This window comes from Cetorhinus maximus, chromosome 5 (genome assembly GCF_964194155.1).
Source record: "Cetorhinus maximus chromosome 5, sCetMax3.hap1.1, whole genome shotgun sequence".
Classification (NCBI taxonomy): Eukaryota; Metazoa; Chordata; class Chondrichthyes; order Lamniformes; family Cetorhinidae; genus Cetorhinus; species Cetorhinus maximus.
In genome coordinates, this window is record NC_135883.1 from 1,458,033 (window position 1) to 1,472,204 (window position 14,172).

Genomic DNA, 14,172 nt, shown 5'->3' on the forward strand with positions numbered 1-14,172 from the left:
CATAACTGAACAAATCACATAATCTGTTTATATTAAAAAATAACTTAGTTCTTCCTTTAAGGTTTACAGACAACTAATGAAACTGCAGCACTTATATTGAGTTAAATTTGGGATTTACTCCCTTGCTTGCCAACTGCTCGATCAGGCTGCAACACATGATGTACATTAATGGCATCCTGCTCAGCTCAGAGCTGTGTTTCGATCACCATGCGGAAAACTTCCATCTCCACAATATCGTTCATCTCCACCCTTTTCTCACTCACAGCATAGCCCAAACTCTAAACCATGCTTTTGTTATTTCCAAAATTGATCTTGCTGGCACTTTGGTTATCAGCCTTTCCAACCCTCCTGTGAAAAGCCCCAACTTGTTCAAAATTCCACTGCCCTGATACTGTTTCCCACTGTGTCTCACTTGTTGATTGCTCCAATTTTTTGCTGATTTACACTGTCCCAAAGCACATAAAATTTAAAATACTCTTTTACAACTCCATCCATTTGCCTCATCTTAGCTCTGTGACCATGTTCCAACATTTTATTCCTCTAAACTCTGGCCCTTGCCTAAACTTATCTGCCATTCTCCCCAAATTTACATGTCTTCTTAAGACCTATCTAATTGGCCGCACCTTTGGTCTAATATTCCCCAATTTTATGTGTTGTGATATGTCTTTAAGAGATAGCAGCATGCCATCACCAGAAGGGAAGTGTGTCCTGTGATCCAGTCTCTGTTTCACTTTGGCCTGTGAGAAGAACACTGCACACAGCTCTGCTGGCAATGTCTTTAAGCTTTATACCCATGTATATCTGTTCTCATGTGCCTAGTCTTAATAAATGACCATGAGCCGACCCTTGACATTCTGGTCAGACTGAAACAAATTCACATCCAGGATCTCACAGAAGGTACATGGCAACCAGCTGAGTTGACAAGGATTTGCTACGAACCAAGACCCTATAAAGTCATCAGACACAAAAGCGAAATGAGGCGTAACCAAAGACAAACCATATCCATTCCAGACCCTCAACCACAAGGACAAGATCCAAAATGCAACCAGGAACAACATTCAAGAATGACAATCCCACAGATCACTGTAGCAATTAAGGTTACCATTACAAGATCTGGGTGTAGCAGCAGATTACCCTCTATGTTTTAAAGATGCATAGATTCATCAGAGATGCAATGGCATACTGGTATTGTTGCTGGACTAGTAATCCATAGACTCAGTGTAATGCTCTGGGGACCTGGGTTCAAATCCTATCACAGCAGATGATAGAATTTGAATCCAATAAAAATCAGGAATTAAAAAAAGTCTAATGATAACTGACCATGAAACCATTGTTGTAAAAACCCATCTGGTTCACTTGTGCCCTTTAGGGAAGGAAATCTGCTGGTCTGGCCTACATGTGACTCTAGGCCCACAGCAATAAGGGTGTGGGGTAATAAATGCTGGCCTAGCACCCAATGAATAAACAAAAAAATGTATGTAATAGTAATTGAACATTACAAATAGTTATACAGAACATAGCACACAGCACTGCTGATGTCTTCAAGCTTTATGCCCACGTATATCTGTTCTCATGTACCTAGCCTTAATAAATTAAGGTTAATCTATTACCATGTTTACCCAATCCCTTATGAGTGATCACTGCCTTGATATCATTGTAAAACACGACAATATGCAGTGCCATTTCTTCTTTCTCTGTGAAGTGTCTTAGACATTTTAAGATGCTACTGTGGCATTATTATTCATGTGCCAAAATGCTGTTTTCTTTGTTTCAGAGATAACATTTTCTAAGTTAGCAAGTTGATTCAGCCATTCTACTCTAAAGATTCTACATTGTAAAGCTTACACTTCAGTGCACACTTTATTTCACAGGGCTGTGTACAAGTGGATTCCTGACTGCACAGGCCTGTGTGTGGGTGGATATTTGACAGGCCTGTGTGTGGGTAGATCTCTGACATGACAGTTGGGGCATGTGCATTATTTTATGAGCTGATACATCTAAATACATCGAGTCGAGTGTTTTTGGGTTAAATATCAAATACCCAGAGGGTCTTGGTACATTTGAAGGAGGCTCAGTCACTGAAGTACCTGTTTTGTTTTGATGTTCAAAATGGTTGAATAAACCAAGAAATGAAAAGCTGCAAGACTGGGTCCGGCTCAGACATGGGCACTCAGTCTTGGGTAACAGCTATAAGGTCTGAGTTCTGAATCACTCGCTGGCCCTGTATTTAAAGCCCCAGACTTTACAGGAATGGTTGTTTTTTGCATAGATAGTGACCACAGCACAGAAGCCAACAGAAGCACACAGCAGAGGGTTGGCCTGCCAGACACACCATTTCTGAACACGTGAAATGTCTCCTTATCTGGGTGTAACATTTTAGCATCTTCCACAGCCCTGAATGCTGCTAATGAAACATTGGGATCACCAGTCACCAGGATATCAAAGACACAAAATTCAAAGTAGACATCTTCCACCAGCAGCCCCTCTTTGCATTTGGCTTTGGCGCCTTCTGCAGTGTAGACGGGGGAGTTCCAGGGAAGTCTTTCTGTGAACGGACAGCCTGATGCACAGAGCTGCAGGTCCTGCTCCTGTGTGTGTGAGCTTGCTACTTCCTCAGGCATGAGGATGGCAAAGCTCAGGTGCTGTCCTACCTGCCGCACTATCAGGGTTGTACCAATGTAACTCGCCTGGATCTCTACATGGCCAGCATCCAACTTTTCCTTGATCACCAGACTGTTGGCCCCATTTCTATCACCACCATTTACAGACCCATCTACAAATGCAGCCGGAACATTGCCAATTTCAGCTTGATACACTTTCTGGTCAATGCATTCCTTGGAGTTTTTGAAAATAGCAGTAACCTGAAAATCAATGAGAAAGAAATCATTAATCTCTGAACCTTGCATCCTGTGAATGACTCAGATTTTCACTCTCTGTCACTCACACTCTATGAAGCACTCCACTTTTGTTCTTGGTTACTCACTCACTTTGTTCCTCATTCATTTTTGCTTTTATAATCACTTTGCTCATCCTATTCAGTGCTCCTTACTCATGTTCTTTTCCTCCCTCCCTTCCTGGTACTCTGTGCTTCTCACTTACTGAACATTTCTCATTCACTTTCAGTTTTCCTCTCATTCTCTGCCTTTTACATTCTGTTTTTTACTCACACACATTCTGTATCTCATTGTATCTCTGTTGCTCACACTCACTCTTCCTTACTTTCACATACTCTGCTTATCTTTCACAGCTTCTTATATGCTGCCTATTGACACCCACTCTTTCTTCCTCACTTACTCTGTTCTGACTTTGTGTTACCCCACTTTCTGTTCCTCATTCATTGTCTGCCCTTTGTCACTTACTGTCTTATTTACTTACTCCACTCAGCTCACTCACTCTCTGTTCTTCATTTACACTCTAGCCCCAATTTTAACTTGAGGAGGGACTCAAATGGTCAGGGACGGCAGACAATCCTGACCTTGGCTGCATCAGGCCTGTGTGATTTTAACATCTGGACCTCATCTCATATAACCAGCCTGTTTCCCACCCGGAGACTGTAAGGCAGCTAGGCGTTCAATCTCCCAGGCACCAAAGAACTCAGATAAGTTGATCAGGTGGGATAGGGGGATATGGGGGTAGGGGAAGCATAAACACTTCCTCTCCTGCCAGAGGAGCCAAAAAAGTAAAAGCTGCTGTACTCCGGTAACTTCATTGGAACCTGATCAGCATATTTAACGGGGCACCCACTACCCAGTTTCCAACGGGAGTCCTCCTGCCTGCTCAGAAGAACAGGTAAAAATTGAACCTGCATGATGGATGTGGGATGGTGGTAAGTGAGTCTCGCGGGTGAGTTTAACAGCCCTCAAACTTGGTTTCAGGCTTTTGACCAGCATTAAAATTGCCATTTCTCTCTTCATTCGCTGCTCCTCACTCATTCACTACCATCTGATTTTGTCCCCTCACTAACACAGGGACAATGAGGCCAACTAATAACCAATCATCATTATCATCAGACCCATTAGTCACCATCAACACTCTTCTGCTGGTAAACAGTTGCACCATTGTCTTATTGACTGTTAATATGATTCAGTTATTGAACATGACCACCTCTCTGTCATTGAATGTTAACATCATCCTCTTCATGACCATTAACTCCTTTAAGTTAGTGAACCCTTCTCTTAGTAACTTAATTATCTTAGTAACTGTTAACATCCTTCTGTTACTGAATATCAACGTGTTTCTCTTAGTGACTGTTAATATCATTGCCTTACTGAACATTAACACAATTCTATTAGTGACCACTATCGCTATTCTGTTAGTAAACATTAATTGAATTCTGTTTGTGAACATTAAATCCATTCTGTTACTGAAAGTTAACACCATTCTATTAGTAAACATTTTCACTATTCTTTTAGTAAACATTAACACCATTCCATTAGTGACTGTTAACACCATTCTTTTTCTCTGAATATTAACATAATTCTCTAGGTGACCATGTTAGTTACCCTGATCACCCTTTTCTTAGTGACTGTTAACCAATCTGTAATTGAATATCAACGTCTTTCTCTGACCATTAAAAGTTTTCTATTACTGAATATTAACATAATTCTGTTACTCCAGAAGTCATCCAAAACTATGCTGCCCTTCCCCGAACTCACACCATTTCCCATTCACCTATCATCTTTATCTTCACTGGCCTACAATGGCTCCCAGTTAAGCAACGCCTCAATTTTAAAATTCTCATCCTTGGTTTCAAATCCCTCCATGGCTTTGCCCTTCCCTATTATTTGTAACTTCCTGAAGCTCTACAACCCTCCAAAATATCTGCACTCCTCCAATTCTGGTCTCTTCACGCGTCCCAGATTTTAAATGCCCCATCACTCTCAGCCATACAGCTACACACTCAGGCCACAAGTCCTGGAATTCACTCTCTAAACCTCTCTGCCTGTCTCCCTCACTTTTCTCCTTGCTCCTTAAATCCTGCTGCTTTGGTCAAGCTTTTGGTCATTTTGCCTCATCTTTCCCTGTGTAGCTCAGTGTCAAATTTTGTTTGATAACACTTGGCCTTAAGATGTTTGACCACATTAAAGGCACTATAGAAGTACAAGTTGTTGTTACTGAATATTAACACCATTCTGTTAGTGACTGTTAACACAAGCCAATTAGACAACATCAAAGAGAAACTAAGTTGAATCTAATTAGATGTGCTAATTTTTCAGTGTACTATATTAGCAATGGTAGGTCTCACTACACAATTCAATTCATGGGGCATTGGCACCAAAACTGGGGAAAGTGGGAGCTGTTCCATTGGGACAGATTCCTCTTAAGATCAGCAGAGATCAGTGTCTGGCGAATCGAATAGCAAGGCCTGTAGATAGGGCTTTCAGCTACAACAAGGGCAGGGGTGTGGGGGGAAGAGTATAAGTGAGGGGAAATTTATAAATCTAAAGAGGATAGTCAAGGACATGTGGAGTGTAGCAATTTAGGTGAAGATAAACAGAGCTTGACAGGACGGAACTGGGACTTTATCTAGAATTGTGCAGCAGTGAATAAGATCAAATCAGGGGGAAATGGTAAAAAGTTAAAACCAAAAACTCTTAATCTGAACGCATTAAGCATTCATAACAACATAGGCAAATTAATGGCACAAATAGAGATAAACAGGTTTTATCTAAAAGATATTATAGAGATGCAATTGCATGGTGACCAAGTTTGAGAACTAAATATTTCAGGGTACTTGAGAAAAGATGGACAAAGTGGAAAAGGCAGAGGTGTGGAGTGGGTTGTGGTGTGTGGGCGTGGGATGTGGGTGGTGATAGCCCTGATAATAAAGGATGAAATAAGGACAGGATGAGGAAGGATATTGGATCAGAAAATTAGGAAGTAGAATCAGTATGATTGGAGATAAGAAACAACAAGGATTGGAAAAAGACTGGTGGGAATAATTTATAGGCCTTTTTTAAAAATTATTTCATGTGATAAGGGCATCATTTGATGCCCATCCCTCTTTGCCGATGAACTAAGTGGTGTTTTATGCTATTTAAGAGGGCAATTAAGAGTCACCTATAGGATGGGCCAGACCAGGTAAAGATGGCAAATTTCTTTCCCTCGAGGACATTGGTTATAATAATCAATGAAAGCTGCCATGGTCATCATTACTGAGTCTAGCTTTATATTCCAGATTTTTTAATTGAACTAACTATCATGGTGGGATTTGAACCTATGTTCCCACAGCATTAAACTAGTTGTTTGGCTTACTAGGCCAGTAACATTACCACTATACCACCATCACCTCATATCACTCACAGTTATTGTACTGATGGACAGTGTACGAATCATGAAATAAGAGGAGCTTGTAACAAAGGTGATGCAATAATCATGAGGTACTTTAATCTCACTTTTGACTGAACAAATCAAATTGGCAATGGTAGCTAGAAGGATGAGTTCATGGAATGCATTTAAGTCTGTTTTCCAGATCAATACATCATCAAACCAATGAGGAAACAAACTATTTTAGATCTTGCCTTGCGTAATGAGGGAGGGTTAATTAGAAATATTAGACCAGGAATAAATGGACCATTTTCAGATTGACAGGTTGTTATCAGAGGGGTTCTGCATGGAATTCTGCTGGGGCTTGAGCTATTTACAATCTAAGCTAATGATGTAGATGAAGGGATGGAATGTCATGGTTGCAGCACTGAGGGAGGAAATTCAGTCCATCGTGTCCATGCTGGCTCTCTTTGAGAGCAACTCAACTAGTCCCACTCTGTTGTCCTTTCCTCGTAGCCCTGCAAATCTTTTCTCTTAAGATAATTATTCAATTCCATTTTGAAAACCACGATTGAATCTGTCTTCACCACACCGTCAGGCAGTGCATTCCAAATCGTAACCAGATGCTGCATTTCCTTATGTTGCCTTGTTTTTTTTACCAATCACTTTAAGTCAGTCTCCTTTGGTTCTCAATCCTTCCACCAATAGAAAAAATTTCTCTCCATTTATTCTGTCCAGATACTTCATGATTTTGAACACCTCGATCAAATCTCCCTTCAACCTTCCCTCCTCTAAGAAGAACTATCCCAGTTTCTCCAATCTATCTACATAACTGAAGTTCCTCATTCATTTTCATAAAGCTTTTTTGCACCCTCTCCAATGCCTTCATATCTTTCTTAAGGTGTGGTGCTTGGGATTGGGCACAATACTCCAGTTGAGGCCATACCAGTGTTTTATGAGGATTGACCATAACTTCCCTGGCCAGGGTTTTTAGGATGGTAGGGTTTCCTTTTCCGCCACCCAAAGACTCGGTGGCCAACCCATCCACACTGATACTCACTGCCCCGCAGTCACTTAGTGCTCCAAGCGTTAATTGACTGCAGATGGGATTTCTGCTCCTCAGACGGGAGCAGGTCTTGCTCAGAGAGCTGGCTGCAGTGGACAGGACTGGGACTACTAGCAGTTCCCCGAATCTAAGTCCCAGTCCCAGGTAAGTTCGGGGGTCTTCGGGCAGGGCTGGGAGGGTTGAGGCCTCGAGGTGTTGGGTGAGGGGGATGGGTGGCAGTTACTGGTGGAGAGGGCAGGATCGTGGAGTTGGGGGGAGGGGAAGTGCTTGCAGGGGTCAGACGTTTTGGGTGGGCACCCAATGTTAAAAGGAGGCCATTGATGGAGGCGCAACCCCCTCCCCCAGCACTCCGCTGGAAGCCTGAGCAGTGTGACCACCCCCGCGCCTCAACTCCTTCTGCCAGCCTGAAAATTGAGGCTGGGTGGGAAACGGCCCTTAGGTGGTCATTAATTAGCCATTTAGGGGCCTGAATTGGGGCAAAGGCAGGTGGACCAGCCTTGGCATGGCCCGTCCTGCTGTAAAGTTGCAGAGAGTTCGAGATAGGCGAGAATCCAGTGAGAAGGCCATCAGAGGAATTTTAAGCACCCCTTGCCTACAAACCCAGCACTGTGTGGATGAATGTAAAATTCTGCCCCTTAATTTTATACGCGATGCCTCTATTTATAAAGCCCAGGATTCCATTTGCGTAATTAAGCACTTTCTCAGCCTGCCCCACCATCTTCAACGAGTTGTGCACCTATACCCCTGGGTCCCTCTCATCCTGCACCCTCTTTAGAATTGGATCCTTTATCTTATGTTGCCTTTCCTCATTATTCCTACCACACCTCTCTGCATTAAATTTCATCTGCCACATGTCCGCCAAGTCCACCAGCCTGTTTTTGTCCTGTTCAAATCGATCACTACCATTGCCACAGTTCACAATATAAGTTTTGTGTCATCTGCAAGTTTTGAAATTGCATCTTGCACACCCAAATCTAGGTCATTTATTTAGATTGAGAATGGCAGTGGTCCCATTACCAGTACCTGGGGAACCCTACCATATCCCCTCCTCCAGTCTGAAAAACAGCCATCCACCACTTTTCCCTTTGAATCCATGCTGTTCCTGTCCCTTTTATTTCATGGGTTTCAACTTTACTGACAAGCCTGTTGTGTGGCACTTCCCTCAGTCTCCTCGAATGCATCCCTGAACTCAGGTGACTTATCAACTTTAAGTACAGACAGCCTTTCTGATATCTCCTGTTCATCAATGTTTAACCCTCTAGTATCAGTGACTTCCTCTTTCACTATGATTTTCACAGCATCTTCTTCCTTGGTCAAGACAAATGCAAATAGTACATTAGCCATGCCTCCTGCCTCCATGTGTGAATCTCCTTTACTTCCCTAATTGGCCCAACTCCTCTTTTTACCACCTTTTTGCTATTTGTATGCCTATAGCAGACTTTGGGTTCCCTGTTATGTTGGCTGCCAGTCTCTTTTCATATTCTCTCTTGGCTGCTATTATTTCTTTTTTCACTTTCCCTCTATCCAGTTTGCTGATGATACAAAGCTGGGTGGCAAAGCAGGCTGTGAGGAGGACCTGTGAGGAGTTTGCAAAGCAACATAGATAGGTCAAGGGAGTGTGCAAGAACGGGGTAAATGGAGAGTAATGTGAGTAACTGAGAGATTATCAAATTGAAGAGTAGAAAAAACAGAATATTTTTTAAACAGTGAGAAACTATTAAATATTGGTGTTCAGAGGGAGCTGAGAATCCTTCTGCACAAAATACAGAAAGTTAAAATCCAGGCATAGTAAGCAATTAGGAAGGCAAATGGTATGTTAGCCTTTATTGCAAGGAGGTTCAAGTACAAGAGTCGGGAAATCATGCAGTAATCTTACAGAGCTTTGGTGAGACGGCACCTGGAGTACTGTGTACAGTTTTGATCTCCATACATAGGGAGGATATACTTGCCTTACAGGCAGTGCAACAAAGGCTCACTAGATTGATTCCTGGGATTGGGAGGTTATCCTATAAGGAGAGATTCGGTAGAATAGGTTTATACTCTGGAGTTTAGAAGAATGAGAAGCAGAAGAATGAGAGAGCTACTTCCCCTGGCTGGGGAGTCTGAAACTGGGCCCATAGCCACAAGATAAGGGGTCAGCCATTTGGGACTGGGATAAGGAGAAATTCCTTCACTCGAAGGATCCTAAATCTTTGGAATTTTCTATCCTATCTATGGATGCTGTCATTAAATAACATACTCAAGGCTGAGAATGCTAGATTTTTGGGTTCGAGGGAATCCAAGGATTAGACAGAAAAGTGGAGTTGAAGTCAAAGATTAGCAATGATCCTATTGAAAGGCAGTGAAGGCTCAAGGGGACATATAGCCTAATCCTGCTCCGATTTCTTATATTCTAATGTTTAAAACACTCCTCAATCATCACCTTGCTGATTGTTGATATATTGTAATGTGGGAAGACAGGCACATTAGTCATTTGCACAGATAGGTAATTGTTGTCAATCACTGGCCAGGCACCCTGAACTCTGCATGTCTGAAAATCATTGTAAAATGTCCTAATGTGAAGACTTCCAAAGACATCACAGTGCAGGTAGGTCGGTTTCTGGCGCTGTTTAAAGTAAAAGCTCTTTTCATATTTGCAGGTGTCTGGCAGGTGCGAATTTTCCTGATTATCAACTGGGACGCGTGGACGAGGTAGTGAGACTGCTCCTTCCTTGGAGCAATTATGCTGGATCATTAAGTCCTCAATTCCTTGCACAGCAGAATGGTACGCCAGGTCACCGCGGCAGAACCAAGCAGTTCGTTGGGTACAGAGTGAGTAAGATCGTAAAGCGATACAATAGTCTTCATTCAAAGAATCATCGAGCTGGTTCGTTGCAAAAACATATTCAGAATTGCATCGAAGAATCTTGCATTGCGACATTACTGCAAATGACATTAAGGGTTAAGAATCCTCAGTAACAACGCAGCAACATATTAACTGGGCATATTAATCATTCATATCTCCACAAGTACAGCTCAACTATTGGCGGAAATCAATGCTTAGACCTCAGGTGCACTAAGATTGAGGGTAAAAATCATTAATAACATCACAGGTACACTGGAACTGAGGGTAAAAATCATTAGTAACACCACAGATACACTGGGACTTTTTTAATTCATTCATGCGTTGTGGGCATCTCTGGCAAGGCCAGCATTCATTGCCTATCCCGAATTGCCTTTCGGAAGGGGGCAGTGAGCTGCTTTTTAAATACCGCATGGCCTGCCAGACCACGCCAGGGGGCCAGTTAAGAGTCAGCCACATTGCTGTGAATTTGGAGTCACATATAGGACAAAACAGGTAAGGACAGTAGATTTCCTTCCCTGGAGGATATTCATGAACCAGATGTGTCTTTATGATAATCTGGGAATTTTATTGCCACCGTTGCTGATAGTAGCTGTTTTAAAATTCCAGGTTTATTTAATTAATTGAATTTACATTCACCAGCTGCCATAATGGAATTTGAATGTTTTGAGTTTGAATTTTTCCCGGTCTCTAACTATCAAGTTCAGTAACATGAACACTATGCTTTTTTTATTTGTTCTTGGGATGTGAGTGTCACTCACATGCAAGGCGAACATCTATTGCACATCCCTAGTTGCCCTTGAGAAGGTCGCGGTGAGCTGCCTTCTTGAACCACAGCAGTCCATGTGGTGTAGGTACACCCACAGTGCTGTTATAGGGAGTGAGATCATTTTGTCAAAAAATTCATTAATAACACCACAGGTATATTGGGACTGAGACTAACAAAAAAATTAATAATGTCACATGTACACTGGAGCTTGAGGAAAATAAATCATGAATATCACACAGGTACATTGGAACTGACAAGAAAATCATTCATAAGACCACATGTACACTGAAAATGAGGTAAAAATCATTAATATCACTGAAGGCAGAGTGGAACTGAGAGTAAATCAGTAATAATACTGTAAGTACCTTGTCTCTCCCCATCACAACATTTCTCTAGTCTTCCCATCTTTTGTCAAAACAACTGCTCCCAATGTTTAACTGAACATTACTTTCTTGTTCATCCTAAACTTTGAAGTCATTCTATGGCTCCTTCCTTAACTCTGCTTCATGTCTGCAACAACTTTCCTTTTTGAGTGGTACAGTAAAATTGTTAAAGTTTATACAAAGTATGACTTTGCATGGTGAGTGCCTGGAACATTGTGTTAGCTATGGCTTAGTTAGTCGCACTCTTATCTCTCAGTGATATGGGTTCTGAGTTCAAGTCCCACTCCAAGGCTTGAAAAAAAATATTGATGCTGATACTTCAGAGCAGGACAGAGCAAATGCAGCATTGTTGGAGGTGAAAGATGTTAAAGCAAGGGTGAACGTGAAAGATTCCATGGCACTTGCTCAAAGTAGAACAAAGGAGTTTGCCAGGTCATTATCTATCCCTCAATCAACATCTTACAGATTATCTAGTCATTGTTGTTTGTGGGAGTTTGCTTTGTGCATATTGGTTACTACATTTCCTAAATTATAAGAGTGACGACTAGTGGGTTTTTCTGGCCCCTCCTGCTGGCAGGATCTTCTGGTCCTGCCGAAGTTAACGGAGATTTTCATGGCTCACCACATCCGTCACTGGGGCCGGAAAATCCTGGCCAACATTTCAGAAATACATCATTGGCTGTGAAGTTCTTTGAGACAACAGTGGTTACGGTATATAAATGTGAGTCTTTCTTTAATAAATCGTCTCCCAGGATACAAGGATCAACCTCTTCGTACCATCATCTACTCAAACTCATTAAAGTAGATTTGGTCTTTGTACGATAGTGTAAAATGGGTGACAGAGAGTCAACATTCCACCTGATTTTTTATTTTTATTGAAGTCAAGATGTAGGTACAGTCTTACGTGTATTTGCATGCATCTTATCATAGGTGTGAGCATGTACATGCACCTGCAGACAAACACACATGTACAATTCATTCTCAGTGTGAACTGTAATTAAGATATTTACCTGTATTACAGAAATGGTAGACCAGCATGATCCTGAATGCAATAAGTTGCGATTGCTGTGAAGTACGGGAGCTGAATGTCTCCATAATTTTCAATGAGCACCTCTGAGTGATAGAGCAAAGAGCAAGGTTCAAAACAGTCATTACCCCTCACATTCCAACGATACACCATCATTACTCTTCACATTACAGCCCCGCTGCACCATCATTACTCCTCACCCTGCACCCCAAACACCATCATTACCCCTCACAATCCATTCACACATTAGATCATTTCTACTTGCCGTGGATGCAGTACTCACATGCAACAGCAAATAGACCGTTATATGTAAACCTATCAGAATAGTTTTGTACTTACGATCTGATTGGATGCCTAGTCCTTTGTCATGCTTGATCCTTTCTCATTTTATGTATTCATTACTTTTGGTTGTACATCTGCCTAAATGGTGCGTCCATCCCATTTCTAAACAATTATTTAAAATGTTCAGATACAGTTAAAACTGTCAATGTCCTCATTCAGCACTGACTGCCTGTGTACCCCATGCATCCCTGGACTTTATCTGTTTAGGGAAAGTGAAATGTCTACTTCTGTGTAAATATGCAGAATAGATAATAATTAATCTGCGATACAGCTTTTATCATTGTGAAAGAAAAGTGAAGCAGCCAAGGTCCACGATGCCAAACAACAACAGACCTGAAAAACAGAGGGAAGATTAGACAAACTAGCAAGTATTGGAACTGACATCAAGCTTGATGTTTAAGACTGAAGGAGGTAAGGAGTCCGAGCATTTTGGAGTCTAGGGATAAAAATTAGCTACAGTAGAAGAGATTTCAATGAGTCTTGATTTTTATTGCATGAAGAAAAAGTGATAAAGAAGAGAATTTAAAACAGGCTGTTTTGAGCTTAGGTTGAAGCAAATATTCTATCACCTGAAAATCAATAAACATTATCAGCCAATCGCATCAGAAGCACAAGGACTGATTTTAACCTGCAGCAGTGATTGTGGTTGCAGCTGATAAACCACACAACCCTCGTGGGGATTGAGGGTTGGATTTGAACCCCCTGTTCTAATATACATGCCCCAGCTCTCAAGCTGGCAGGAGTTACATCGCTACCAGCATGTTGGCATCATAATTGGTGGGGACTCATAAAAATGATTCCCAACGAGGTAGGTTGGCAAGTGTGGAGGAGTTCGGCAAATCCATTTTGGTGGATAGGGTGGACGAAGCTCTGCATAGAGAGGCCCAGGGTATCTTTGTGACACCAGAACCAGTAATTTTAAGAGAAAACACTTAATGGGCCCAGATTCTGGATGCTCCCAGCTTTTGCTGAACAGCCAGAGACCTTACAGTCTGTAGTAGGGCCCAACATTAAAATTTCACTGGCAACTAAATTAGGCCTCTGCTCTTCTGGGACAAGCAGCCTTCCCATACCTGAAGACAAGGTATATAAAAACGGTGTGGATGAGAACATATCAAGAACATGGTGCAAACTCCCATTTCTACTTTGCACAATCCCCACACCCACACTCTTCAAATGACAGAGGTTAATATCAGCTCCATAGAATTGCTTAAAAATTACAGAAAGAAACCAGCTATCTGGCCCAACCAGTTCACATTAAATGTTTATTCTCCACAAAAGCAGCAGTGCTAATCATATTTATCCATTCTGCTTCCACCTTTTCATCTCTTCATCCTCTTTCCCTTCATCCACCCTATTCCATCTCATCTCGAATAACAGTATCATTTCTGCCCCAATCACCAATCCAGGAAGTGACTTCCACACCCATAAAGACATTCCTCTTGCTTTCTCGTCTGAATTTCTTACATTTAATCT

The 14,172-nt window shown here is 41.8% G+C and overlaps 1 protein-coding gene across 1 annotated transcript; it reads right to left on the bottom strand.

Moving 5' to 3' along the window:
* Nucleotides 1-1,702: 1,702 nt before the first annotated feature.
* Nucleotides 1,703-12,897, bottom strand: LOC144680447 (repulsive guidance molecule A-like). Its single transcript, XM_078541411.1, has 4 exons — nt 12,694-12,897; nt 12,338-12,440; nt 9,756-10,255; nt 1,703-2,861 (listed from the first exon to the last, which is right to left on the bottom strand). The coding sequence occupies exons 2-4, from the start codon at nt 12,420-12,422 to the stop codon at nt 2,157-2,159; spliced, it is 1,290 nt and encodes a 429-aa protein (XP_078397537.1). The 5' UTR covers nt 12,423-12,440; nt 12,694-12,897; the 3' UTR covers nt 1,703-2,156.
* Between the last annotated feature and the right edge of the window lie 1,275 nt (nt 12,898-14,172).